Below are 24,461 nucleotides of genomic sequence, written 5' to 3'. Positions count from 1 at the left end.
GATAGCCTAGTGGTTTGAGGTCACAACGCCAAAACTTTAGAGCGCAACGTTCGATTCGAACCCCGTTTAATGCAAGCGTGTGATTAGCTTGTCCCGAGTCTGGAATTCTTTGTGCATGTAAATTGTGAATTGAACATTCAAATTCATTTCGACTTCAGGAATAAAGTCCTTACTTTAGGAGCCGATACTTTTAATAACAAACACTTGTAAAATACTCTCCTATGATGTTTTCCTTCTTTGTAGCAAGTATTAAAAAATAAATTAGGTACCTACATTATAATTCATTGGCGCGTGCCAGATTTGAACTTACGACCGTTGACTTGACTGTCCAACAGTCTTGCCACAAGGTTATTAACCCGATATCCATCAATTTCAGCAGCTCATAAAAGTTTAAAAGCAGAATCTAAAGTCGTCCGAAATTAAATACTAGCGTTGCCTCGTGTAAAATAGGTCTTAGGATAGTAAAACGGGATTAAAACACGACTTACAATAGGTCAGAAAACTGTTTGGAAGTGCGGTTCTTATTTAATTAAGTTGACCCTTGTCACGTTGGTGCTTAGAGATTTTGTTTCTACGAATTTAGATCACAAAATTATTTAGGTGTTTTAATAAATATTTAATTTTCAACGAATGTTCTTCCTTATAAAATTATATAATTTTAGCCTGTATAAGCCCCACTGTTGGGCACAGGCCTCTTTCCGTATGGGTAAGGTTTGTGCATTGATCATTAGGCTCACTGCATTTTAACAATTTCAGATTACAGTAAACCATTCCATTATTTATCTAATAATGATTTAGGATAAAAACATGACATTCATTGAGTGAAACTCATTTCTCATTCCTTATTTTCCTTTTTAAGAACAAATCTTGACAACAAAAAAACATATAACTCCCTTGAAAGTTACCCTCCAAGCTAATAAGAAAGAAACACTCAATTACGTATCAAATACTTCCACAATAACAATTTTAGTAAATTAATACTTATTCCTATTCACATATGACCCAATTTCGATTGATGTTAACCGGGGAATGTTGTAACAAGTTAGTCTATCCGTAATATATTGGAATCCCACGAGAATGTACATCCCTGGCCTGATTTTGACGCAGTTTTGATAACGAACGGTTCATATTGTGTTACTATACCATCTACTAGCTGTTGCCCGCGACTTCGTCCGCGTAGTTCGAAGATATGAGTTATGATTTTTTTTTAGATCATTTCAAGATGAATAATTCTTTATACATGTTTTTTTATGTATCTTGTACCGTTTCGCAGCGCATGCAACGAAATTCCTCGAAGATGAATAATTTCCCCTGTTTTTTTCCACATTATCCAATGTATCTTCCCTCTTATCAGTCGCAGCGTGATGTTATATAGCCTTAAGCCTTCCTCGATGAATGGTCTATTCAACACAAAAATATTTTATCAATTTGAATCAGTAGTTTCTGAGATTAGCGCGTTCAAACAAACAAACTCTTCAGCTTTATATATTAGTATAGATTTATAATATTGTTATCCATTATGTTTAATATTGCTTTGTATATCCGTGATTTCATTTCGGGTTGCGTACCCAAAGGGTTAAAACAAAACCGTGTTAGTAAGACGTTCTGTTCGTCTGTCCATCTGTCTGTCGCTAAGCTGTATCTCAAGCAGCGTGCTTACTAGAAAACTTGAAATGTTAACAAATGATTTAATTCAGATAAAACTTCAAACGCAAACTAAGTACTAAAAATAACAGTCGAATATATGCATCGTTTGTTACGGTCATAAGATTATCACTAAACCATTTGTTTTTCTCCATATTATTATATTTGTACAATCCCCCAATTTTTTTAATTGAATCAATCATTTCAGAGGTTTTAAATTGAATCATTAAAAGCATTTTCGTCCAAACACATTTACAATAATTCTCCAAATTAAGATCTTCGGAACACCTTTAAAGCTCGATCAAATTACTGCAAACAACCCTCTTGAATTACGTCCAAGTATTTAGGTGTGAACGGCGGCCTCCTACGCTAAATCGAATTAACTTAGTAATCCGGCTTAAGATTATTCATGGAACGTTCTAGACCTAATGGAAAGTGGGATAAGTAGGGGAAGTGAGTGAAGTCATGTATAAAGAAAGAAGGAAACGTTTATTTGCGAGAAATGTGGAGTACAATAAGGTGTAATAAATATAATTTTAACGCAACATTTCACTATTCAGGTCCCCGATTCTGCTATTTTGCAATGGCCGATGAAAAAATGGCAATTGGATTAAATTTGAAATTATACCTATTCTCTTAAGAATTTTGCCAATACAATTATGGGAGTTAATTGTATTGACCTTGAGTGTACAGGCCCCCATGTGCATCATATGATATATTTGAGAAAATACTGGAAGATGTATTATTTAAAATTTCTAATACTAACAAGACGATTGCTGTCTGTGGAGACTTTAATATAAACTTATTAGAAAAGGCTCATGTTGTAAATAGATTCATAACATTATTTAAGTCATATAATTTGTACAACACATTTCTTGAGCCAACTCGAATAACTGCCACTAGTGCCACTTGTATAGATAATATTTTTACTAACATTAAGCCATTTTCTTATTCAGTTATTAATGTACTAGATTCTGATCACTGTGGCCAGCTAGTCACTTTGCCTAAAGAGAGTGTTAAAAGTCAAAGGAAAACTGTAAATTTTGTTCCTGTTAATAAATATCGTTTAGAAGTTTTTAATAATAACTTAGATCAAAAATTATCTGGTTTGTCCTATCACAGTGACCCAGATCAAGCTTACACTTTATTATTTAATCTTATTAACTCAGAGTTTAAGAAGGTTTTTACTTCTAAATCAGCTTCTGTAAGTGATCGTTTAGTGTTAAGTGATTGGGCAACACCGGGTATTTTCAAGAGTAGACTAAAATTGTTTGAACTATATAATGAAAAGAAAATTAATCACAGCGATTATTTTAAAGAATATGTAAAGCGCTACTCAAAGCTGTTCAAGAGAGTCTGTGCCTCAGCAAAATCAATACACATTAGAAATAAGATAAAAACATCTGGAAACAAAATTAAAACTACGTGGAATATAATTAATGCGGAAATAGGGAAAAGTACAGTTAAGAATACAGATTTCCACTTAAAAATTAATGATGTAGATGTAAGAGCGGATATGGAGGTAGCAACGGAGTTTGAAAAGTTTTTCACAAATATCCCGATCTTAACAACCAGAACTCTGTTGTCGTCTTCCAGCTCCGCATACTCGATACTCCAAGACTGTGTACAGGAGTGCGGCATAGATTTTGAATTCACGTTTGTTAGCGCCAAAGAAATATTAGAATCATTCAAGGATATTGAAGTTAAGAAAACTGCTGACCTGTGGGGACTCTCTGTATATATTATATCCTCAATAATTAAATCGATTGCCCCATTCCTAGCAATAGTGTTCAATTCTTGTGTCGCCTCCGGTGTGTTTCCAGATCTAATGAAGTTAAGTAAAGTGATTCCATTATTCAAATCAGGAAGTACCACCGATCCAACTAATTTTAGACCAATCTCAATTTTGCCCACTATGAGCAAAATTTTTGAGAAACTAATTTTGAACCAAATGTTAAGACATTTCAATAGACACAATCTTTTTCATTCCAAACAATTTGGATTTACCAAGGGTCGGTCTACTATCTATGTGGAGTACAATAAGGTGTAATAAATATAATTTTAACGCAACATTTCACTATTCAGGTCCCCGATTCTGCTATTTTGCAATGGCCGATGAAAAAATGGCAATTGGATTAAATTTGAAATTATACCTATTCTCTTAAGAATTTTGCCAATACAATTATGGGAGTTAATTGTATTGACCTTGAGTGTACAGGCCCCCATGTGCATCATATGATATATTTGAGAAAATACTGGAAGATGTATTATTTAAAATTTCTAATACTAACAAGACGATTGCTGTCTGTGGAGACTTTAATATAAACTTATTAGAAAAGGCTCATGTTGTAAATAGATTCATAACATTATTTAAGTCATATAATTTGTACAACACATTTCTTGAGCCAACTCGAATAACTGCCACTAGTGCCACTTGTATAGATAATATTTTTACTAACATTAAGCCATTTTCTTATTCAGTTATTAATGTACTAGATTCTGATCACTGTGGCCAGCTAGTCACTTTGCCTAAAGAGAGTGTTAAAAGTCAAAGGAAAACTGTAAATTTTGTTCCTGTTAATAAATATCGTTTAGAAGTTTTTAATAATAACTTAGATCAAAAATTATCTGGTTTGTCCTATCACAGTGACCCAGATCAAGCTTACACTTTATTATTTAATCTTATTAACTCAGAGTTTAAGAAGGTTTTTACTTCTAAATCAGCTTCTGTAAGTGATCGTTTAGTGTTAAGTGATTGGGCAACACCGGGTATTTTCAAGAGTAGACTAAAATTGTTTGAACTATATAATGAAAAGAAAATTAATCACAGCGATTATTTTAAAGAATATGTAAAGCGCTACTCAAAGCTGTTCAAGAGAGTCTGTGCCTCAGCAAAATCAATACACATTAGAAATAAGATAAAAACATCTGGAAACAAAATTAAAACTACGTGGAATATAATTAATGCGGAAATAGGGAAAAGTACAGTTAAGAATACAGATTTCCACTTAAAAATTAATGATGTAGATGTAAGAGCGGATATGGAGGTAGCAACGGAGTTTGAAAAGTTTTTCACAAATATCCCGATCTTAACAACCAGAACTCTGTTGTCGTCTTCCAGCTCCGCATACTCGATACTCCAAGACTGTGTACAGGAGTGCGGCATAGATTTTGAATTCACGTTTGTTAGCGCCAAAGAAATATTAGAATCATTCAAGGATATTGAAGTTAAGAAAACTGCTGACCTGTGGGGACTCTCTGTATATATTATATCCTCAATAATTAAATCGATTGCCCCATTCCTAGCAATAGTGTTCAATTCTTGTGTCGCCTCCGGTGTGTTTCCAGATCTAATGAAGTTAAGTAAAGTGATTCCATTATTCAAATCAGGAAGTACCACCGATCCAACTAATTTTAGACCAATCTCAATTTTGCCCACTATGAGCAAAATTTTTGAGAAACTAATTTTGAACCAAATGTTAAGACATTTCAATAGACACAATCTTTTTCATTCCAAACAATTTGGATTTACCAAGGGTCGGTCTACTACTGATGCGGGTGTGGAGTTACTCAAAAGTGTGTATGAGGCTTGGGAGAATTCACAGGATGCGTTAGGTATATTCTGTGACTTGTCCAAAGCCTTTGATTGTGTTTGTCACGATACATTAATCAGAAAACTGCATCACTATGGCATTAGAAATAAGTCTCTTAGCCTACTAAGCTCTTATTTAGAAAATCGAGTTCAAAGAGTAGATGTAAATGGCAAAAAATCTGAAGGAGCTCTTGTAACCATGGGCGTTCCGCAGGGTTCAATACTAGGCCCTTTTCTTTTTCTAATCTATATTAACGATTTACCCTTTCATGTAAGGGATAATCACAAGATTTTATTATTTGCTGACGACACATCTCTTGTTTTCAAAATTAAGCGTCAGCTTCAAAACTTTCAGGAAATTAATGTTGCCCTTGCAAAGGTTGTCCATTGGTTCAATATAAATAATCTTCTTTTGAATCCCAGTAAAACTAAATTAATTAAATTTTCAATGCCAAATGTAAGGCAATTAAGAACCAACGTACAACTGAATGGGATAGAGTTGGACCCTGTTGAGTCCACTGTCTTTCTTGGCATAACTGTTGATGCCAAACTACAGTGGGGCCCTCACATAAACAAGTTATCCGGCAGGCTCAGTTCAGCCGCCTATGCTGTAAAAAAAATTAGACTGATAACTGATGTGGATACAGCCAGAATAGTTTATTTCAGTTATTTTCATAGCCTTATGTCGTACGGGATCCTCCTCTGGGGAGGCTGTGCAGATATTCATTCCATCTTTGTGCTTCAGAAAAGGGCCGTCCGCGCTATTTATAATTTGGGCCCAAGAGTTTCTCTCCGAGAGAAATTCAAAGAGATAAACATTCTGACTGTAACTTCACAGTACATATTTGAGAATTTAATGTTTGTTCATAAAAACGAATCAAACTTTGTAAAATTGTCCGATATCCACTCAATGAATACAAGGAACAAACATAATTTAGCCGTACATGCTACTCGTCTCCATAGAGTAAGCAACTCGTTCATGGGTCAATGTATACGTTTCTACAACAAGCTTCCCATTCATGTTCGTAAGCTACCGTCTAAGAAATTTAAAACTTTTATTAAATTAAAACTATCCGGAAAAGGATATTACAAAATATCAGATTATTTAAATGATAAAAATGCTTGGGATTGAACTGCTCGCTTATACAGCTATCATTATTTATGTACATAAATATTGACATGTTTTGTGCTTTTGCATATAATCTTATACATATGTGACATTTTTTGTGCTTTTGCATGAATTTATTTTTGTTAATATTAATTATTATTTGATTTAATAACATGCAACTCATTTGCGTTATTATTTTTTAAATCTTTTTTATACATTTTTTTTTGTAAGTATAAACCTTATGCAGGTATATTATCAATTTATTGCAATACTCTGCATTAGTTTATACACTCGAATTTGAAAATTGTCTGGACTTTAAAAGAGACTGCGACCCCTGAGTTTGTTTCGACATTTCTTCTTAGGGTAGTCAGCTAGGAAATGTCGGCTCCATCGTTCTCAAAAAAGACATGTAAAAGTGATAAAAAATATCCTATTTGCAGAATAAATAATTTCATTTCATTTCATTTCATTTCATTTCATTTCATTTCATTTCATTTCATGTACCATCCCATACTGAATTTACAATTATTGTGTAGTGAATAAGGTGACCATATTATTTAGATTTCTATGATCCAGACTTTGGAAATGAAGTGACAACAAACATACACACACATACATACAAACGCATTCACATACTTACGCATTTATAATATTAGTATGATAGACGAAACATGTTCTTTTACGTTTTTACAATTACATGGTGAACATAAAAAATCCTGAAATATTCGTAAACCAGTGCTAACGTCCCTTAAAATAATTCAGAGAGCCACTGAAAATTCGTGGGAATTTGCATCCCTTAATCATCTCTCTTTCAAGTAAACTTTTACGTCAAAAAATAAGCAAAAAAACCTTAATTTAATACTAACTCATCTTTTCCCTCTTTGAAGAATTAAAACAAATTACAGAAAAAATATGTTTAATCAATTCTTAACTTTATGCTTTCAGTTTTAGAGGTAATTTTCGAATGATTTCCAGGAAATTGTACGATAAAGAAATCTCTAAATTTATATTCAATCAATACTTAACTCTATTTCATATAGTTTTATAGCTAATTTTCCAATGATCTGTATAAAGTTTTCTCTTCTCTCTGTTAGCACAACAACCTTTAGTTCGGCAAGACAGAAAGCTGATATTGAAACGGAGTGTCTGATAAATCTGAGAGCGATAAATATTTATAAATATCTAGTTAGACTCGTTCGACGTGGATTTATGTTGTAACTTAATATTCAAGTGACAGAAAGAAACCCAATTTGATACGATCAATTGGTTGAAACACGTTCTGATCATGTTTAACGTGAAATACAAATACTCCTTTGCAACTCAAAAGAAGTACGATATATTTTTTTATTATGTTTTTCAATAAGGTTACAAGGACAGTATTCGTAGTTTAAAACTTAAATTAACAAGCACATGATTAGAAAATTAACACGAAAAATCGAAACATTACTTCTTTCAAATTTACTTAAGCAAATAAATATTGGTGTCAACTGTCAAGTTGATTGGACATAGGACTGGTTATCTTTCAGAAAGCAGAATACACTATTTTCTCCATTCTGCTCATAACAGATATTTTTATCATTCATACTTCTTAACAGGAACAATTCAAAGCCAGATCATTAAAAACTAAGAAACGCGCCATCTTTTTCCTTTTCGTTTCAATTATTCAAGTCTGTGAAGTGACGTCACGAACGCAAGACAAATAAAGTAAAAATTTAGTATCTCTTCCGCTCGAAATCGTCTGACAAATCCGCAATTCTACAAGAATATAATTGCGTCATATTCCACTGTCGCGCCGCTACGTCATTCTTGTGTCGGATTAGGATAGGGATGGGACGCATTGTCCGTTTATCGATAAAATATTTTAATTAAATTGAAGTTTCCAATCTAAAATTGGTTCGTTTCAATTTTATTTTGCTTTTTTTTACTTAGAAACTCTACTTTTTTATTCCCACTTTTTTATATACTCACTTTTCTGGTTTGTTTGTCGTTCTGGTTGGATTTTTGCATCGCAATTTTAAGGCACTTGCCGGTAAGCTAGCAGGCTAAAAACTGAAAGAGTCGCTTGATGATTTCCCATCAGAAAAAAAAGCAACAAACTGTAACAAAATCACCTTGGAATTAAAAACAAAATTAATCAGAAAAAGTAAATAGGAAAACAAAACATGAAGTAAATATATCTATCTCTCACACTCCCTAAATGATCTCCACAGTTTTCTTTATTCGAGATAATAATGCGTCAACCCACATCATGTTATCCCGAGGGTGGGAACGTATTCTTTTCACATCGATTTCGATTAATTAAGGTCGACTCGATATGTGAGCAAATAAATGTGGGACGAATTTGATCGATTTCAGAGATGAAATGAGGTTTTAACATTGTATCGAGAAGATTGGACTTGGAGTTTTTATAAGGGGTTTGTTATTGAATAATTAGACGACTTGGAGGAACTTTATAATATTTTTTTCAAATTGATAATAATGTATATACACGAATACACGCTCAGATTTTTAATAATTACGACGATTGAATCTATCTTTATTGCGGATAATATTGGAATTGAATAATGGATAATACAGAGGTAAAATTAAAAGCCAGAAAACAGCAAATTTTTGGTCAGTGACCTCCGCAGAGATGGTAGAGACACTGGCGCGTTTAGTCCGTAGTCCCATAGTCGCAGGTTCAAGACCTGTCTGAGGTTCAAATTCTTTTGTGCTTATTTGTAATTAATCACTAATATTGAAGTTATTACAAAAATACTGAAAACAAATATGCATACAAGACGTCAGCATATAAGCTCAGATTCAAATATAATTTTTGAGATTTCAGAAAAGAACTGATTAGGAAACTGAAAAAAAACCGCTAAATAGATTTAATGACGGTTTGACAACCGTTATATTGATGTTAAACCACTCAAAAAGATCTACGAGTATTTCAATAGTCAAGAACATAATACATCATTTATTTTGTTCACCCTAATTGTCTCGACAGACTATATTTATCTCGTCGCCTTGTTACTGGGTGGTAAAACAGATGAGACAAGCCTGTCTGGTTACCATAACAACCTAATGTTTCTTGGTAACGATGGCCGCAAATATTTGTTGGAGTTGGACCGACTGCGAGCACTGACCTCTAATAAACTACGCTTCGTAGCAACCGCTACTAATTTTCAAGGTTTCGTACCTAAAGGGTAACAAGTGCGTTCGTTCGTCACCAGGCTGTATCTAGTGTATCTCATGAACTGGGAGCCTTTGTCTGCACGGATAGCCGAGTGGTTGAGGTCACCACGCCAAACCCACTGAGAGCGACGTGTCGTGGGTTCGATCCCCGCGTAGGCATTGGTGTTATCCACGAGGACCACGAATGCTTGTCCTGAGCCTGGGTGTCTTTGTGCATGTGACTTGCAGTAAAAAAGGAATCAATCCCGTATACGGGAGTCGTTAAAGAAAAGAGAACTAGACATTTGAAAATTTTCCACGTGATGTATATCTGTTGACGCTTTAACAGAAAATCAAAAGTTAAGCAACGTTTCGTACGGATACAAATTGATAGGTGAAGGTTTCTTTCAACTTTAAAGTCTATAAAATCTCGTTGTTCATTCTTTTTCATCCTAAAATTGAACATTCCCTGCACAGCTTATTAATCCTCCATTAGGGAATGCGAGCGTTCTTTTAATCCAATCTTCTGAATAATTAATTAATCACTAATTAAATCTTGTCGCTGCGGGCTGAGTATATATACAACCAGATATATTACCAGCATCTATGAAAGTACGACTGTTGCAATGGAGGAAATGAGATGGAAAAATAAATATCAAAAGTAATTAATTAAAATTATAGCCCTTTTCATGCGACTTCGATAAGGTCGCCTGTATTTTTGTTTACTCTGTACATAGGACTCCATGAACCGATTTTGTTTATGAATTTTCATTTAACGTAAAATAGCTGTTAACTGGGTCCCTAAAAAAACATCAAATTTGGCTGAGTAATTTTTGAAGTCGCTTGTACTATTTCAGTCTTAAAAAAAAAAATATTATATTAAAATTAGTTTCGGGAACCCTTTCTACTTCCTAAGTGATTTTGCAAAGAGAGCAGAAAGGGCGCAACAAACTTCCCAGAAGCACGCTGTCTTTTCGTGTACAACACTACGGAGCAATACGAGAGCTGGTGGACCCGTAGTCAGAAAAACATGTTAAATAAATGCTTATAACATACCAACCTTTTTAAATGATTACAAATCTGTGTTAGTGAGAACAACACTAACAAAAAAGGTAGCTTAGAAGACTTTTGGTAACTCCGTCAGTACCTATGTAAAAATTCGAGAATAATAGCAAATAATATTTATTTTGTAAGTCCTCATATACGTTGAAAGAAAATCAGAAAATGTTTCAGAAATAAACTGAATAGGTATAACGGAGTGGTTTTATTAGAATCATTTATTTTGTATAAAAGAAATAACATGAAATAAAACCGAAAGAAACCTTATGTTTCAAAGGGTAAAGATGAAATACGAACAAAAATAAACGTTGATTCTTTAAGCGACTCGATTCTTCGAATACACGTACAAACAAGGAACTTCTCTGAGTCAATTTTTACAATAAGACTTAGGGGAACTTCTTCAACATGCTAGTCAAGGTTGAAAAAAACCAAATTTTAACCGTCTTCTAAAAAATTAGGTATATATTCGACCGTATGTATGTTTTTTATGTTTATGAACCGATTATGATGATTATTTTTATGTTGAAAAGTGGATACTTTAAAGGTGGTCTCGTGATAAGGATCGAACCCTGACTTGGTTTGATGATGGTAGACTAGCGAAGTCGAGGGGAACTTTCAAAAATCGTTGGGTGTAGGTCTTTTCATTAAGTTTTTTAAACCACTACAATTCAATAAATGTGGTAACTGGTGGCGGAGCCGTGAGTTTTCAAAATTATAAAATAATTATTTAAACATTTCTATTTAACTAAATGAAAATATATTTTACTTTGTGTAAAGTTAATTTATTTTTTGCTATTTAGTTTACTTTTTGAGGTTGATTTTTTGGTTAAAAGTCGTTTATTACTGTCGCGTTGAGTATTTGGCACAAAAATCTAATTAGCCTGTCAAGTAGATTTGAAAAAATATTTGACACTAACTTAGATTCTTAAAATCCTATAAAAAAGTAGTAAAACCTATAGGAATGAAAGCTAAGAGCGTTGTTTTTCCGTAAAATTGTACTAATAAGTGACGATTTCAACTTACTGAATTATCTTGATTTTTTTATATCTAACCATTGAACTTCCTGAACTTTATTGCTGCTCCCCTGCAGTTACAATAACATGAATGCCCTTTTACTACCGTTTAATCTGTCTTTAATTGTTAACAGCTCGTTAAATACTTGATGGGTCCTCAATCGATCATTATCTTTACTTTTCTTTGTATTTTAACTGTCTTCTTCGTCTCTACTATCTCGATTTTCTGCATCCCTGCAATTTCTGACAATACTCAGGTTAAGAGCTTTAGAAACCAACTGATTACAAATCAATACCTAACTTTAAGATTTCGAAAAACTGTCCAGGTTACTTGAGTTTGCCGTTTTGAGAAATCCTTAACTACCCAACTTAGTTCTTCATATTATGATCATCGTCATCATCATACACAGGCTTTCTCCTCCCACTGCTGAGCATAGGCCTCCCCTTTGGTAATTTCCACGGTCCTGTGCCAGCCTTATCCACTGCTGCCATCATATAAATGACCGCCTAGGACTTAATTTGGTCTGTCCAACCGCACAGCGGTCTCGGACGGATTTTCTTATTTGACTTGACTTCTTTAATCGCCTAGTAACAGAATTAAGTACAACATTATTCCAAATAGGTAACAACTACATGAAATTACCTACAACATAATACTCATGTTAAATAACTATCGAGTTACGGATTACGATACCAATAGCAAAATAACTGAGCTAATAGCTGTAATATTAACAAAGTATTTCTCGTAATTATACGGCTGAAACTGTTGCGTATTAAATGAAATACCTCGATAAACCCTTTGAAGTATTCTGATTTGTGTTCTCAATGCAGTTTAATTTAAATTACATTTATCATGTTGGTATTTAATTTGTAAAAGGCTTTTAAATCCTGAACATATTTTAAATATTGATTGTTTACAGTGGGCATGTGACTTAATTACATAAAACGTTTTTTTTTTAACCTGTTCTATCATTTCTGATTATCCACATTTCAGGCAAAAGATATCCTCTGCTGAATTGGCATAATGTCCGGTTCTGGGGACCTACCATGTTTTAAACCAATATTATCATGACTTTGAAGGCGTGGTGGTAGATCTCGATAGACCGGTAGGCGCCCAGATTAGATGGTGAAAGTATTTAGCTTTACGGATTTTATCGCGGTTTAATTTTAGATTTTAGTTCCCGACGTTTCGAAACCTTTGCAGGTATCATGGTCGCGGGCAGACTGAGATGTCGTTCGTCTTGACAGTCACATGTCCAACATTCGCGTAAACCTAAGAAACCGCTATTTAGCTTTATTTATTAATGGAGAATTGACGAGAGTTTTTTGGGTTTATTCATGTGTTAATTTGTAGGTTTAAAAGTTATGATTAAGAAGAGAATGAAAGAGATGGATGTATACAAATAATATAGATTATGGCTTTCTTTGACAAAAATGATCATAAAACTGTAGACATTTAACTACGCTTGACTGGGTAGTGCAAACAAACAAAAAAGGAATACCCATTCTTTAAAATCACGGAACGGTTTTCACAATTTTGTTCATTGCTTTTATTTACTTATACAAACATGTCAGATTTCAGCTTAGGTGCCATGCATATTTAACTCGCCTAAATGGCTCAAATGTGTTCTTGTTTCTGTTATATTTTATCATTTCTATTATGACCTCTTTCAACTTGACATATATTTTTCTTTTCTCAAATAACTTGATAACCTATTCCCCTATTTTGTTTACCCATTACTTACCTATTGCAGGGCGAACCCTTCTTCTTACCACTCTGTCGTGACTGCGTCTTCTTCTGTTCATTTGTTGTGGTATGCATCCCATTCGTCTCAGCATCTGCTCGGTTTCGTCTCCGCTTTAAGGTGGATGGCAACCATTGGATACATTATTTGGCTCGGTATTATTATGCAACCGACAAATGTGTCCGGTCCATTTCCATTAAAACAGGCAGCTTTCCGCACAGCATCAGCGATAGAAAATTAAAAGGACAGTGACTTCCAGCAAACTGCATTCCATAGCTTGGCAAACAGGGTTCCCCCTTTGCGACAACTAATTTATTTACTTCCTTTTTTGCCACTTTCTTCCAAAACCTCAACACTAAAAAAAAACTTCTTTTCTTAGGACACTCACTACGAATGGAGTGAAACAGACATCCTATCACACGGCTTCAGCGGGCTCAGCCTCCATCGAGCAGACAGCCTCACCCAGCGCCCCTTAGCCGCCCTAAAGAGGACCGGCAGCAAAGGCAGTGCATACAGTCTACGAAGCTTGAGAAAGGAGGTTCCAAAACCAACTACAACAGTGGAAAGACCCCCAACAATCCCTGATTCCGGATTTGGGACTTTAGAAGTAAAGTTGGCGTATGAAAATGCGACTTCATCTTTAGCTGTGACAGTGCTGAGAGCAAGAGGTCTGATCGGGATGGATATGACTGGATTGTCCGATCCTTTTTGCAGGCTCGAAGTACTGCCACGAGGTGAGAGATTTTAAATAATGATTGTTAGGTTGTATTTATTGTAATACAACTATGATAAAAACTTAATTTATGATATTGGAACAAATGTGTTAATTGGGAGTTAATAAAACCTTACTTAGTTGCGTCATACCGCTTAAATTGCTTAACGAAGCGTCTGCCATTTAATAAATAGAACTACAATGTACACGTTAACTACGTTCTTTAATTAATGATACAATATGGCCAACTAGTCCTCAAAAGAGTCTTTAATGTTTTTTCATTACATTTCAGAAGGCTCTTACTCCAACAGACTGCGTACCAAAACGGTTCACAAGACGAAGAATCCAGAGTTTAACGAAACCCTCCACTTCTTCGGCATTACGGAGTCGGATCTCGCGGTGAAGTCCTTGGAAATAGTCCTATTTGATGACGACAGGTAATTTAAAAAAAATGTTCGATGTTGGGTGGGAGGTTGTCGTCGTGGCTAAGCTATAACCGCATAAGTGATTCGATCACAGGTTAAGCTATGCTTGACGCGGTTGGTCCGTAGATGGGTGACCATCTTTGTCATAACGAGTTTCTCCGTGTTTCGAAAGGCACGTAAAATTGTGGGTCCCGGCTGTTATTCCTACATCTTTGACAGTCGGTACAGGTAGTCAGAAGCTTGAAAAGGTCTGACAGCCAGTCTAACCAAGGGGTATCGTGTTGCCCGTGTTGCCCAGGTAACTGGGTTGAGGAGGTCAGATAGGCAGTCGCTCCTTGTAAAACACTGGTACTTAGCTGAAACCGGTTGGACTGGTAGCCGACCCCAACATAGTTGGGAAAAGGCTAGGCCAATGTATGGCCAATGATGTTGGGTCTTTATTTGTCCCATTTCTGGGCAGAAGTCTACTTCATTCGTCTACTGTAATAACTTAAGGGCATTTTTTGTCCTCAATTTTGAGCGTCGATAGTTTTAGTAATAATCTTCAGCCGTAGTAGTTAGTAGTTTCTAGGCCTAACATGCAAGTTAAAAATTAGTCCAATCTATGGTATCGCTGTTAAGAAGTAATATTGTTTGCGTAGAACAATTTCTCTGTTTTGTTGATTTTGCAAATACAGCGCTTAATGCGCTTTCGGATGACGTATTTGTCAGCTTTGGAGGCATAATTTGAAACCGATTGGTGTAGGATATTAATATGACAAAAGATAACTGATATCCAGGCTTTAAAACCCTGCCTATATAAAACTAGGTCAAACAGATCACTTGGCTTCGTGTGGAGGACGCGTCGATCGCATAAAGTTAACTTTAATTGGTAAGTAAAAACTTTTCTGACAGTTTTGGGAACGTGTCACTTTTGCATTTGCCGTTCCACATCGGCCTTAACATGGAGCCCAAAAATATGTTCAGTTCTATCAAATACTGACCTTTTAGTATTCACTACTGAAGCCGTATTTTTAAATATTACTTCATAAATACAAAAAAAACGAGCATCGATTACCAAGTTTGGCTCAATAGTTTTAATTTGAAGTAGGCAATACGTTTTTGTTCTTAAAAGCCTTGTAAGAGGATTATTAATAAACAAAAAACAATTTACAGATACGGCTGCGATGAAATGGGCTCTGCAACGGTGGCGTTACGCGAATGTTCCAAATCTCCAGCCCAACTGCGCTTAGCCCTGTCCGGGTCCAATAGTACTGACCCCACAGGGCCCAGGATATTACTAGCCCTGTGCTACAGTACGAAAAGGAGGGCGCTCGTTGTAACTGTGTGCAGGGGAGCTGATCTGCCGCCGCAAGACAGCAATGGATATTCCGATCCTTTTGTGAAATTGTAAGTACAACATGTTAGGTTTACTTCATAATTCATGGTCGTAAAATAATAACTATTGTTATGTGTCGTTTAAAGACTTGATTATTCTAAATAATCTTAAACATTATGTAAATATTTTATTTTACAGGCATTTGGACCCAGACCCGTACCACAAGAAGCACAAAACCTCAATCAAATGGCGAAACCTAAACCCTGTTTGGAACGAAGAGTTTTTATTCGAAACGCGCCCAACCGAGCTTTCCCGCCAGAATTTGACATTGACAGTTTGGGACAAGGACTATGGTAAACCCAACGACTTTTTAGGCAGCCTCGTTTTAGGAGCGAGTTCCAAAGGAAGGAGGTTGAAACACTGGATGGATTGTATCAAGTTTCCTGATCACCGTCACGAATCCTGGCACTCGTTAACCGATACGCAACACCTTTAATTAATGAAATAATGTAATATACTACTTAATTAGTTAAGGAGATTTGCCTTTTTTTTAGTTTATCATCTCAATGTGCTAAAAGTATATTTTATTATTTAATTCGCTGGAGAGTGGGTTGTCATTTATAAGGAATGAAATGTCAAAACGAGAGCTTCGAAGTAGAAGGGTGCTTTAAAGTCTTGTTTACAAAATAAATTTTTAAATAGAAAACTGTTATTTAATGCCAAAAAAATGTCGTTATGGATAGTTTTAACAATTTCTACTTCTGGTGTTCAGTAGGTACTGATTAAGAGCTTCCTTTACCATTGTAAATTGCTGCAAATATAAAAAAAAAAACAATAATATAAAAAATACAAAAATATTTTATGACATCATTTTGTCAGTTAGCTATGACAAAGAAAGTTGTTAAAATTCCGAGTATACTTACAAAGTTATATTGTATTAGGTAGTTAAATTTTTCCTCTTTACTACATAAACTTTCAAAGACCTAAGTGGGTACTAGACTACTAGCTTACTTAAATAGACAATAAAAAATGTATCCAAATTTTCTTAAACATAATAATTTATTTATTTAAAAAATGTTGAATTAAGACGAAAAGAAAATGCACAAGAACATTTAAAATGATAATATTAATTATTATAATGGTTACAAAAATAAATATTTAAATTTATGTATTGTAGTTAGTAATTTAAATTATAAATCTGTATAATTACATTGAGAATCATGTGTAGTGTATTTTTGTACCTTGCTGTTTTAACTTTCATGTGCCAAATAAATAAATAATATATATCTTTGCAGTTGACTGTTGAATCATTGTGTGACGTAACTTACACCGTGAAATAAACAATTTCAAAAACTTAATGGTTTTTATTTGAGACTTAAGATTATGTTCCTCTCTAAAACAACTTCTTCTGAACATCACTTTAGCAAGTTCTAAATCACCCTACATAAAAAGTCATATTCATACAAAATATTTTAATTACCATATTTTCAGAAGTCTTAATATCGTATGTCATTATTTTTAAACCAATGTATAAATCTTAAAACTGACCAAGTATTACGTTTTACACGCGAAAAACGAAACGCATAATGGCAGCGGACTAACTAAACGTTTAAAAAAGTTGTTTTGTGAACTTTTTTGACATGTAGGAAATCGTGAGAAAATCGTTTATAATCAAAGTAGTGACTATAAGTTGTTAATTTTTACTAGATTTTGTTAGTTATGTGTTAATTTAAATATATTACATTATGGCGTTTCTGTGTCCAGTGAGAATTAGAAGGGGAAAGAAGAAGAAATGTAAGTATCGAGCTTTCATTGGGAACTTTTCATGTCAATGACCTCAGACTTTCTATATAATTATAAATATATAAAACTAGTAATTTCATCCTGTTTCACCTGACAACCTGTATGCCCAATACCCTTGACCGTGAGAACTTTAGCATAGGTATTGTAGCTGGCTGGCTAAATAAAAAAAAACTTTTGTGAGGAACCATAGATGCAAAAGTTTTTAATGAGTGCAGTGTGTTTCTGCTTTGAAGAAGGATTTATCTGTTATTTTAATATCACTTAATTTATGCACATGTTGAAAGTGTGGCCTAATATAGTTCTGATTTGATTTAAATATTAATGGTGATAATTATTTGATATTCATTAGAAAATTGTAGTACATTTTTTTAACTGTATCAAACTTTTTATTGTTGCATGGTTCAGTTTATCTATTAAGTACATGTGTTTTGGACATGTCTCTACAAAACCAATTTCAATAGTTTTCCAAATAATGTTCTTATCACTATTTTATTACTTAAAGTTAAAATTCTAGTAAAAAAGGTCTTTTCCACTTATTTCACTGATTTTATAATTTAGACTTTCTTAACTGTTTTTAAATTAACTTATGATTTTAGTATCTATATTTAACAGCTTCTTACTACATTATTCTTAAACATGTTTTACTTATACTTAATTATATTTTCTAGCAAGCAGCGGTGATTCAGACAAAGACCTGTCCAGACCTGGTTCAGGTCTAAGCCCTGGCATGGGTCGTATCACAGGGTCGGCCAGTATAGAGACATTAGTGAGGGTCGGGATTGAGAAGGAGCATGGCCTCAGTCCTGACTCCAAGATGGTGGTGTTGCATGACTTCGCACCATGTGTTGATGATGAATTAGAGGTATGTTTGTTATTGCAAATATAATTAAGAGCTGCTCTGAGGTGGCATAGAGATTATAAGGGGGCGAAGTGGGATTCCTTTTACTCACTTGCAAAGCTAGAATGTAAAGAAGAACATTAAGTAGTAGTAATCAACATTTATTGTCAGACATATTAGAACTCCTACAGTTGTTAATGTAAACCAAATTCCATAGTAGACACCAAACCTACAGTCAATGTGTCTTTTTGTTGTAGTGACTATCCACTATGAAAAGTTATTGTTAATCGACTATTGATTGACTAACTAGTTAATGTATTAAAACATCTGTAAATACTCCCAAATATAAAATTGTTTGCAGAGGATGCATTAATGTTCTGCAATAGAATTTGTTTATAATCATGCTTTCTAAGCCATAAAATTCCCAGTTTACTATCAAAAGTGAACTAACTTAATAACTAAAAATTTGTTTCCAGGTAAAACGCGGACAGATAGTGAACGTACTATACCGGGAGAACGACTGGGTGTACGTCATAGTGGCGGAGTCCCGTCGCGAGGGGTTCATACCGCACTCGTACTGTGCGCCCTGCGAACATCATGATCTGAAGAAGAAGCTGCCCCGTAGCCGGTCTCCTACTGATTTAGCGCATCGGGATGTATCACAGTAAGTTGCGGTCCTTTGGTCCTTGAATAATTATATTTCATACTATTTGTTTAAGTGATGATTTTGTGATATTTTTTTAGAATTACAAAGTTATTGTACGTAGTAAGTAGCACTTTTTACAGCCAAGATAACTCTAGAAGGCACATTGACATTTCCATGCTTTAACTCTTCATTGATTTCATTTATTCCAATTAAGTACGATTACAAGTAGTTAAACACGTAAATTATTGTATAAAGGTAAACTAAGAATAGAACATTAAGATACTTCTTAAGTGCTGTGTCTGTGGAGAAGAAATAGCTTATCAAAGTCCACGGCAGCATGCATTCAAGTCAATTTGAAATATCTGCTCAGGCCTTTAACCCTGTTTTATATTCGTTGTTTATGATTCAGTTTGTCTAGAACTGGGTTTATTGTGTAACAAACCAAACTAACTAATTAACAATACTTACCTTTGAAATTAAAATTTTAGTTTTTATCTCTCCAAGACTAACTTTTAATCTCTCAGATTATCAGTCTCCGACGGCGTAACGAACGACGGTCACTCGGAGCTCGGCAGCGAGGGTGAGGCGTGTCCCTTCAGCAAGGACCCCTCCGGGAGATATGTGGTGCTGTACACCTTCACAGCAAGAGACGAGAATGATGTCGATGTAGAACGCGGCGAGTTTGTCACTGGTGAGTGTAAGGACCTTGGTCCTTGGATGAAACATGAATGTTTCTTTGGAACAAATTGCCTAAGGGTCGGAGTCAATGTTTTGTGAAGATAAATATTTTAGAGCACATAATATATTGTACCAAACCAGTAATTCTCATTTTATATTACTTCCGGTGCTATGTTCCCCTTTTTAGTATTTTTAAATTATTACATAATGTTTATTATTATGACATCGATGTTTCCTACAAACTATTGGATTTTTTATAATCTTAATTATTTCTATAATATTTGTCAGTACGTTTAATAAACACTTGCCACTTTACCTCGTTTGTCCTCAGTGCTGAACAGAGAGGATCCTGACTGGTACTGGATAGTCCGCAGCGACGGGCAGGAGGGTTTCATTCCATCAGGATTTGTCTATCCCGCTGTAGTTCAAGGTAAAATATACAGACATCAATATTTCATACATGTTTGGGTAATCATCTTGATGTCGTACTAATTTAAGCTTTGTCCCATATAGAAAAACATATGAATCTTACTCATTTACCATATAAGAAGTGAAGAAAATTTAAATAGGTTTAAACGCAAATTAATGTTAATATATGGGATTATATGTATAAGTTCATTAAATTGTAATTCTTAGAGTTTCTTTGACCCCACAGTCAAACTATTACTTTTACTCAACTTTACTGCCTGGTATCTTTATTCCTGTCTACATCTTCCAATTACTTAGATCTGAAGGGACATAATTATGTTCCAAGACTTGTTTCAAGGGCCGAGTAAATGATAAGTTTTTATTATAATATATGATTTGTAGCGACACAACAAGACAACACGCAGCCCATCCTCCCGCCGGTGACCAACAACAACACGATGAACAACAAGCTGAACGCGCAGCCGCAGGACAGCGACGGTCGGTACCACGGGACGGAACTAGTCATGCTCTATGATTATAAGGTAACATATATTTGAATTATATTCAAGATTAGGTAAACTAGCTATCTGTACTTATTTACATTAAATCTGCATAGGAGCTATGGGACTATGTGACTACTACTACTATATGACTATGCTTTGGGACTATCTGAAAAAACTTGTATTTTTAAGCTAAAAATACAAGTTTTTCAAAACATCTACAACATTTACAAATAAGCCACGATATTTCCAAACCACCACAAATCTTTGATCTCATTCTCTGTGACGCAAGATGAATTAAATACTATGATAGGGGTATTTATAACCTAACAAAGACTATACCCATATACTTTTCCTCATTGGTCCCCAACTATTTGCTACTTCGAACTTTTACGTTTCACTTCTGATCTGCCAACTGTAATCCACAACGTTGTTCTCGTGTGTGCAGGCGCAGGCGCCGGACGACCTGTCGGTGAAGCGCGGCGAGTGGGTGTACGCGGACCTGACGCAGCAGACCGTGGAGGGCTGGCTGTGGGCGCACGCGCCCAAGTCGCGCCGCTCCGGGTTCATACCCACCGCCTACGCACGGGCCCCGCACACTACTGCCCTCTAGCGGGGCCACACTCACACCTCACCCTACAGTCTACTGACAACGTTTTAACGTCAAATGTATGGAAATGTCATGACTAGCAACTGTCATTTTCATTACATTCGAGGTTTTCTATTGAAGAAAACAAGAGTAGAAATGCTAGTTAGAGGGTTGAGTTTTCTGTGTGTCGCCTTTGTCCAGTATTGGCCCACGTTAGGTACCTGTGGAGTATCTACTGCCTATTACATGTTAATTTGTCTTTGCATTTAATAGGTAGTAGAAACTCACCGGTCAATGATAGAAAAAGCATAAATAAAATGTGACGTCCATTTTCTAACGCCTACCACCTTATAGGCGAATCTCCAAATCTTTGAAGAACTAGCAAATATTCTTATTAAAATTTCAGGTGAGATAAAATGATTGGAACGAAAGTCTATTGAGTGCCAATCGTGTAAATGCATGTTAGCCCTTACATAAATAGTACCTATAAAAGTTTCTTTGGTATCTAATGTTACGACATGATAAATTCTACACGAAAAAATCTTTTTTATGTTAAAACGACGTAATTACTATAATATAGGCATGAAAAGTTAAGTTACTGTTATAATTGTAATTATTTTATTCAAATTATTCAAACTTCATTAAAATTTTTTTTTGCAATGTTAGGTCCCAGGTAGCTGCAAAATTAGTAGCGAGTTTTTACACAGTACAATTTAATATTTCGCCTGTAGTATAGTACTAACCGCCATTATCTTAGCCTAAAGCCATATTTTATGTAAATTATAGTTAAGTCTCGTCTTCCTTATAATTAAGTTTATTCCATTATTAAATATATTAAAACGCGATAGCTATATACTCAAAATGTCAACGTTTATGTATAATATAGTCCGTCCAAATTCGACTGATTTTGACAATACGCTTCATATTTTTGTATGAATATTTTTAACTTTAAGATTTGTATCTAATTTGTACTTATTAATAAAATGGTTTTAAACTATTCACGTGTTTTACTTCAACAATGTGTCTTAGATAAAACCGCATTTTATTAGGTTTTAAGCTAAAAAACAAGTCGAAAATCTCATACCTAAACACATACCAACTTTCTCATTATAAGATTTTCGACAATTAGTGTCTATTTTTTTGTGGGTTATACTAAGATACACTCATGATAGCTGCAGATTAAAGCAATAAAACAAGACAAAAACGATCTACAAACAATATATTCCTACAATTAATCTGAATCTAACAAAATACTCTTCTTTTTCTTCTGCGCCTGTTGTTTAATTTCATCCTTTATCGTCCAATCATCCAACAACTTCTCTACTTTTTGTATATCCTGTTCTGTCACCGTTATTGGTAACTCAAGCTCTTTCTGTTCATTCCTTATGAACTTGAGGGCTTCTAACTTCTGTTTTAAGAAAGGCCCTTGTTGACTTTCTAGTAAGCTCCGATAGTCTGAGAGTTTTTTGTTCCGAATGTCATCGCAATGCATTTCAGTTAGCTTCCGGAGTGATTCCTTTCGGGATAGCTTATGGTAAGAACTGGAAGGAGAGAACATAGATAGTCTGTGAAATTAAATCTATGGGTGCCTAAAAGGGCTTTAGTAATGCAGTTGTGAGGATACTGAGGATCATGAATTATGTTACTGATTGACCAAGAGGGTTACATAGGTGCATAGGAACTAAAACATTTCTTGTTATGAATGTTATAGCAATGTTTAGATTTGTATAGAACTATAGACATACATTCTTATGCAGAAAGCTCTAAAGCGTCTATGAAGATTATACTTTCTATTTTTCAAAGTAGTTAAATTTCTTGACAGTTCATGGCTCTCAAATCCTGTCCAGGGTTTACTTTTTTCACTGCCTTATTTGTATTCTAAAATAATGTCTTGTATTGTAAAATGTTTTGATAAAGTTTATAATTACTTACTCTGGATGGCCCTTGTATTCAATATTAAGTTTTTCCAAAATCCATTCAAATTTCTTGTAATCATATTGTCTCAAAAACTTGAGTAATTTCTTCCTCTTGTCAATTCTCTCTTGAACCAGTTGCTGAAATACAATTATTAATGTAATTCAAATGTTATAAAACTAACATAATATTCCTTTTTAAATTTTAATAGAGGAAATATGTATTTCATCAGATTGATTTTACCTTCATTTTCTTATTTCTTGGGAACTTGTCCATTGTGTCTTGTAGGTAGCGAATCTGGCCAGTAAGGTATGCAACTATAAAGGAAAGATTTTTAATTATATCTACAGTAACACAAAACATGTAACTTATTATTAAAGCTGACAAAAAAATATACTATACAATACAGACTTCTGAAGTTTAAATAACTATAAAGACTTGCTCAATAACACTAGAACTGCAAATAAACTTATAAACTAGTTTTTAATGTAATATTTAAATCCAAAGTATGTACTTTATATACTCACTTTTAGTTTCAGCTGAGCTGTAATCATACTGATGCCTCTTAACCCTATCCATCATCTCTTTCTTTACCAACAAGTTGTATTCTTTGCGACCGAGATGGCCGACCGAAAATATCTTCCGCACAGCTTCTGATGCACTGAAATTATGATAAAAACAAATGAATTATAAACTGTTTTATTGACATTAAAGAAGAAGAAGAATATGGAGGGATATTAAATACTCTTTAGTGATTTGATAAAGTAGTTCGTTAACGCCAGTACGGGCATAAATTAAGTTCTATGATAGTTACGAGTTTCCGACAGTCAGTGAAGCTTTACTTTTTCAATCAATAACATTAAGGTTATGTTTACAATCGAACTTTTAACATTTATATTTATTTACTTACTCTTTAATTTCGTCAGACAAAGCATAATCTCTGCCTATAGCGGTTTCAGGTATGGGAGGAAGACCTTCTAAGTCACCAGACTTCTCTGGTTTATAAGAAGGCACGTAATCTGGTCGAACCCATTTCACATTCACAGTATGTTTAATACCTCGGGATTGAACGACCGTACATGCTAATCGCCGCAACATAGCGACTATTTTTCAGTAATATTAAGTAATAATATAAAAACTATGTCTATTTTGATATAACCTCAAAATAAATGACAGTGACAGGACACATTTTTAAAATTACGTTCCTTTTCACACCTTTATTTCTGATGATATATTTACTTTCTCGCAGTGGTTTTCGTTTTCTATATATTTTGTATTGTTTTGAATAGTTAAAATATCAGTCTTAAACATTC

The 24,461-nt window shown here is 34.4% G+C and overlaps 3 protein-coding genes and 1 long non-coding RNA gene across 7 annotated transcripts in view; 2 read left to right on the top strand and 2 right to left on the bottom strand.

Annotated features, from left to right (window-relative positions):
• Window positions 1-16,898, top strand: part of LOC113494242 (rabphilin-3A) — a 56,484-nt gene extending 39,586 nt beyond the window's left edge. For both annotated transcript variants that reach the window (XM_026872505.1, XM_026872497.1), the window contains exons 6-9: window positions 13,697-14,051; window positions 14,322-14,466; window positions 15,610-15,843; window positions 15,971-16,898. In XM_026872505.1, coding sequence (XP_026728306.1) covers window positions 13,697-14,051; window positions 14,322-14,466; window positions 15,610-15,843; window positions 15,971-16,268 — 1,032 coding nt within the window. In that variant the 3' untranslated portion in view covers window positions 16,269-16,898. The remainder of the gene's footprint in view (window positions 1-13,696; window positions 14,052-14,321; window positions 14,467-15,609; window positions 15,844-15,970) is intronic.
• A 465-nt stretch (window positions 16,899-17,363) lies between these two features.
• LOC113494254 (SH3 domain-containing protein Dlish) lies at window positions 17,364-21,526 on the top strand. Of its 2 annotated transcripts, none has more exons than XM_026872517.1 (7): window positions 17,364-17,566; window positions 18,244-18,437; window positions 18,890-19,077; window positions 19,584-19,750; window positions 20,069-20,167; window positions 20,548-20,687; window positions 21,094-21,526. In XM_026872517.1, the coding sequence occupies exons 1-7, from the start codon at window positions 17,518-17,520 to the stop codon at window positions 21,256-21,258; spliced, it is 1,002 nt and encodes a 333-aa protein (XP_026728318.1). In that variant the 5' UTR covers window positions 17,364-17,517; the 3' UTR covers window positions 21,259-21,526. The 2 variants fall into 2 exon arrangements, with proteins under 2 accessions (XP_026728318.1, XP_026728327.1); XM_026872526.1 differs by lacking the exon at window positions 17,364-17,566 and adding an exon at window positions 17,583-17,899.
• LOC113494277 lies at window positions 19,611-21,589 on the bottom strand. 2 transcript variants are annotated; one of them, XR_003400640.1, is made up of 4 exons: window positions 21,523-21,589; window positions 20,988-21,111; window positions 20,054-20,155; window positions 19,611-19,694 (listed from the first exon to the last, which is right to left on the bottom strand). It is a non-coding gene; the product is annotated as an uncharacterized LOC113494277 (long non-coding RNA). The 2 variants fall into 2 exon arrangements; XR_003400639.1 differs by lacking the exon at window positions 21,523-21,589 and having other exon boundaries at window positions 20,988-21,160.
• An 847-nt stretch (window positions 21,590-22,436) lies between these two features.
• On the bottom strand, window positions 22,437-24,316 carry LOC113494267 (28S ribosomal protein S15, mitochondrial). Its single transcript, XM_026872539.1, has 5 exons — window positions 24,059-24,316; window positions 23,676-23,809; window positions 23,392-23,465; window positions 23,167-23,288; window positions 22,437-22,775 (listed from the first exon to the last, which is right to left on the bottom strand). Exons 1-5 carry the CDS (start codon window positions 24,244-24,246, stop codon window positions 22,466-22,468), a joined length of 828 nt encoding a protein of 275 aa, XP_026728340.1. The 5' UTR covers window positions 24,247-24,316; the 3' UTR covers window positions 22,437-22,465.
• Between the last annotated feature and the right edge of the window lie 145 nt (window positions 24,317-24,461).

Source organism: Trichoplusia ni, chromosome 1, assembly GCF_003590095.1.
Source record: "Trichoplusia ni isolate ovarian cell line Hi5 chromosome 1, tn1, whole genome shotgun sequence".
NCBI lineage: Eukaryota > Metazoa > Arthropoda > Insecta > Lepidoptera > Noctuidae > Trichoplusia > Trichoplusia ni.
This window is presented reverse-complemented; position numbering and strand designations above follow the sequence as displayed.